At 54.7% G+C, this 5032-nt stretch overlaps 1 protein-coding gene across 1 annotated transcript; it reads left to right on the top strand.

Moving 5' to 3' along the window:
• The first annotated feature begins 486 nt into the window (after positions 1-486).
• LOC123090910 (SCARECROW-LIKE protein 7) lies at positions 487-2741 on the top strand. The gene has a single exon (XM_044512264.1). The coding sequence runs from the start codon at positions 667-669 to the stop codon at positions 2308-2310; it is 1644 nt and encodes a 547-aa protein (XP_044368199.1). The 5' UTR covers positions 487-666; the 3' UTR covers positions 2311-2741.
• The last annotated feature ends 2291 nt before the right edge of the window (positions 2742-5032 follow it).

Below are 5032 nucleotides of genomic sequence, written 5' to 3'. Positions count from 1 at the left end.
CAGGTGAGGCCGACCGCGCGTGCGCATTTATGTTGGGTGGTGGGAGGTAGATGTCCGCGTGCCACGCGGCCCCGATGCGGACGAGCGGCGCATTCGTTTGCTGTCTGCCTGGACCCAAACCAGACGCATGTTTGCGCTTAAAATAGGTCGGGCCAGACACAAACATACAAGATTGGTCCAGGCCGTCGCGCGCTGGGCCGTGAGGTCTGTCCATTTTGCCTCAAATGAAGGGGCCAGACGGGATGGGGTCGCACGCTGGAGTTGGCATAAGGAAACCGTAGGCGATGCTGTGACACCGGTTGCTCACAACGGTGACCCTCTGTGCACAGAAGATCCTCCCACCTGAACACCGCACTTCAAGCCCCCCACGCTTTCTCCCTCCCATCTTACCGTTTGGGGTCACCGACCTCCAAGTGCCAACAAGACCAGTACAGTCCAGTACAGCCCGAGGTCACCCACGTCATTGCGTCCCCCACAGTGTGAGCGTGCCCTCTGCCACTGCCATCACAGTGGCCACGCCCTACTGTTTTAAATCCCCCTGCTGCTCACCTCCGCCGCCCCCTTCCCTCCCCTCCCCTCTCCTCAAACCCGCCCCGATTCATCGGCGAGCGCCCCCGCCGTCCCCGCGACTCTCCCACCCCGCAGATCGGCAGGGCGGAGGAGGGCATGGCGTACATGTGCGCCGACAGCGGCAACCTCATGGCCATCGCGCAGCAGGTGATCCAGCAGCAGCAGCAGCACAACCAGCAGCAGCAGAGGCACCACCACCACCACCTCGTCCCGTCGCCGATGCCGATGCCGGCCGCCCCCGTGCCCCCGCACGCGCAGATCCCGGGCTCGCTGCCGTTCGGCGCCGCGGGGTCCGCGGCCTGGCCCCAGGCCGAGAACTTCTTCTCCGACGTCTTCGGGGCGTCCGCCGCCGACGCCGTGTTCTCCGACCTCGCCGCCGGCACGGACTTCGACTCCGACGTGTGGATGGAGAGCCTCATAGGGGACGCCCCCGTGTTCCAGGACTCGGACCTCGACCGCCTCATCTTCACCACGCCGCCCCCGCCCGTCGCGCCCCCGGCTGAAGCCGAGGACGCTGCCCCGCAGGTCGAGAATGCGCCGGCCTCGCTCCCCACGGTTGCTGCCGCGGCGCAGGCGGCGTGTTCTTCCCCGGGCTCACCCGACGCGTCCTGCTCCGCCCCCATCCTCCAGTCTCTCCTCGCCTGCTCCCGCGCCGCGGCGGCCAACCCAGCCCTCGCCGCCGCGGAACTCGCCAAGGTCCGTGCCGCTGCCACCGAGTCCGGGGACCCCGCGGAGCGCGTGGCCTTCTACTTCTCCGACGCGCTCGCTCGGCGCCTCCCCTGCGGCGGCGCGGCGTCCCTCGAGACGGCGTCCGACGCGCGGCTCGCCTCCGACGAGGTCACGCTCTGCTACAAGACACTCAACGACGCCTGCCCCTACTCCAAATTCGCGCACCTCACCGCCAACCAGGCCATCCTGGAGGCCACGGGCGCGGCGACCAAGATCCACATCGTTGACTTCGGCATCGTGCAGGGCATCCAGTGGGCGGCGCTCCTCCAGGCGCTGGCCACGCGGCCCGAGGGGAAGCCATCTCGGATTCGTATCTCCGGCGTCCCCTCGCCATACCTGGGGCCGCAGCCCGCGGCGTCCCTGGCCGCGACCAGCGCGCGTCTCCGTGACTTCGCGCAGCTTCTCGGGGTGGACTTCGAGTTCGTCCCGTTGCTCCGGCCGGTGCACGAGCTCGACCAGTCCGACTTCTCGGTCGACCCCGACGAGGTCGTGGCCGTCAACTTCATGCTCCAGCTCTACCACCTGCTGGGCGACTCCGACGAGCCGGTGCGGCGAGTCCTCCGCCTCGCCAAATCGCTCGGCCCGGCGGTGGTAACCCTCGGGGAGTACGAGGTGAGCCTGAACCGAGCCGGATTCGTCGACCGGTTCGCCAGCGCGCTGAGCTACTACCGGGCGGTGTTCGAGTCGCTGGACGTGGCAATGGCGCGGGACTCCGAGGACAGGGCGACGCTGGAGCGGTGCATGTTCGGCGAGCGCATCCGCAGGGCCGTCGGGCCGCCGGAGGGCGCCGACAGGACCGACAGGATGGCCGGCAGCGCCGAGTGGCAGGCGCTCATGGAGTGGTGCGGCTTCGAGCCCGTCCGGCTCAGCAACTACGCCGAGAGCCAGGCCGAGCTCTTGCTCTGGGACTACGACTCCAAGTACAAGTATTCGCTCGTGGAGCTGCCGCCGGCGTTCCTCTCGCTCGCGTGGGAGAAGCGGCCTCTGCTCACCGTCTCTGCTTGGCGGTGACCCCTTCCTTCCTTCTCCTTGCAGTATTTGCTCCTCCTCGTGTTCGATCGATCCACGGAGGAAATTAATTAATGGTTAGCAGCAGATCGTTCTCCTTGAAGCTTCCTTTGTAATTTGTATTGCTAGTTTCATCCCTCCCTTGAAAAAAAGCTCTGTTTATTTAGGATTTCCGATTATATATGGTAGTAGTAATGGCTAGGATTGGGAAATTTAGTTGGAACCAGCTTGTCAGATGCCTGTTTTGCAGCATGTTATTATAGCTGGGGTTAAGTAGTAGACCAAATGTAGCGCTAATTGTATAGGATGAATTTAGAGCATGCCATGCCTTTAGGGGGAGATTTATCATCGCTCATACTATGATTTTTGGATTATGGTAATGATGTTATTATGGATGCCGCACATGAAATTGAAAGGTGCATTAGCTTCTCTAACATTAATTGTCTTGGTGGTAATATTGCTGTCAAGGTGTGGAGGATACTTCCATCTACATTTCCAAGTTAATAAGTCTCCTTTGCAGCTTCTGAACTCCCCTTTCCATGTTCTATTATGAAGCTCTTTACGTAGTTCTCAATTTGAAGTTGTCGTTTTATCTTTTATCTGAGTAGGTAGCCAGGCCGAATTTGTTCTTACATGAGCTAATTTTGGGTTTTGTCGACAAACCCCGGTGATCTCCATTGTAGTCGTGCATTACCATTGTAGCCAAATCAATTAGGTGAACTTTGTAATTTTCATTAGTTGTTACAAAGTATTGACTTAGCTGTGACTTGTCAAGCTGTATATACTGTATTTAGCACCGCAATTTGAGGTTTGCGAATGTGCAATTCGGTACTTGCACATTTCCTTAGCAGCAAATCAATCAAAGCAAATGTAGTATTGTCAGTTATGTCTTGAAAATTGTTCTCTCGTCGTATACTGTATATATACCAAGTTAAAGTCTCCTTTGCAGCTTCTGAACTCTTTTTTCCATGTTCTGTTGTGAAGCTCTATAAGTAGTTCTCAGTTTGAAGTTGTCGTTTTATCTGAGTAGGTAGCCAGGCTGAATTTGTCCTTGCGTGAGCTAATTCGGGGTTTTGTCGTCAAACCCTGCTGATCTCCGTCGTAGTCGTGCATTTCCATTGTAGCCAATCAATCAAGGTGACCTCTGTTCTATTTTTCATTAGTTGTTTTGTTACAAAGTATTGACTTGACTATAACTTGCGCGTACTGTATACTGTATTTAGCACTGCAATTTGAGGTTTGCAAATGTGCAATTCAGTAGCTGCACATTTCCTTTGTAGCGAATCAATCAAAGCAAACATAGCATTGTCAGTCATGTCTCAAAAAGTATTATGTTATTACTGTATACTGTATAGACTACTCTGTTCACGGCTAGCTGTATATTACTAGCAACCAAATGTTTCCATTCAACTGTTTGCTTTGATAAATTATGTCTTCGAAATATTTTCCCCCTGGACTTGTATCTGAATAAACTTGCTCCAAGTTTAGGTAACTTTCATTCTTGGCAAGCACATTTTTCCTTCACTCAACAGCTTATTTTGATGTGCTCCATAATGTGAACCGGTGCTACTCCAGCACTCTGTTACATTTCTTTGTTGATGATACAAGGCGTTAGAAAATTTATCTTGACCTAGAAGGTAGCATCTTTTTTTAATAACACCTGCTTTGCCTCTTCTTCTGGAGCTTTAATTTGTTTATCTTTGACCGGCTTTTGCCTTTTGGCCATCTGAACTTGAGAATAATGTCGTTTGCACGAGGAGATTGCATACGCCCACACCTGCTGTTGTTTTCAGGTTCTTTCGGTTCCTTGGACTAATGCAGTTGCCTGGTTGGCCTTTTAAATAGTATAGGGACCGTAAAAGTCATGACCAACCAAATTACTAATGGCTGTCAGGATGTACAGCTAGCGTTGCCCTGTCCTGGCTCACTCGGGCAAGGAATTCTAAATATAGCATGGCCAATAAACAGTTGCACAATTCTAAATATAGCATGGCCAATAACAGTTACAGTAGACACCTTTCAGTGTCCCGGTGATTTACCTGCTCTAGAATTCATGTTTTGGGCACATCGGCATCGTTTGAAGCCTGACCGCCTGGTTTAGCTGCACCTAATTTCCAAAAAGGAACAGCAGAAGTGCACTGCAACTTCAGAGTCTTTTTCTAGGGGTCTGGGGTGAGTGCTGGCTGGGTGTGGCCACGATCTTGACTCTCGCGGCCACTTGGAGTTGTCGCAGCAGGGCGTCCAAAATGGCCTGCACTCTGATTCGATTTGCGTGGAGAACTCCAACAAGAGTGGCTGGCCGACTAGTCGGCCAACTGCGGCTGTTATCATCGTCATCATCACATCTCCTTGACCGGCCGGCTTGACGTTCTGCCACTGGTTCGACTGGATCCGTGCGGGCAGCGGTGCTCCCCACTGGGAGTGTACATCTACGTCGGAAAGCTGAGAGCCACTTTGGTTGTGTTTGTGTCTTGAGTGGCAGTACCAGATAGTGGTAAAGAGCGATGAATGCATCGTGCAATGCTGACTGTTGCGGTCTGGCTTTTGCGGGACCTCAGGTTCCAAAGGGGCCGGAAGAGAACGGTCGTGCCTATGGTGTGAATCATGCTCCTTGGCCCCAGAAGGCGACTAGTATGGCCAGCAAATGCAGCACTTAGGCGGAATGACTCGCGACGTTGCACAATGCTGGAGCATCTCTAAGGGAAGCCCACATGCCTTCTCCATA

Source organism: Triticum aestivum, chromosome 4B, assembly GCF_018294505.1.
Source record: "Triticum aestivum cultivar Chinese Spring chromosome 4B, IWGSC CS RefSeq v2.1, whole genome shotgun sequence".
NCBI lineage: Eukaryota > Viridiplantae > Streptophyta > Magnoliopsida > Poales > Poaceae > Triticum > Triticum aestivum.
Note: the sequence above shows the minus strand (reverse complement) of the source record. Positions and strands in the feature narration are given on the sequence as shown.

Bases quoted from the DNA above. Each gene is read 5' to 3' on its own strand.
- LOC123090910 (XM_044512264.1), top strand. From the start codon at position 667: ATGGCGTACATGTGCGCCGACAGCGGCAACCTCATGGCCATCGCGCAG.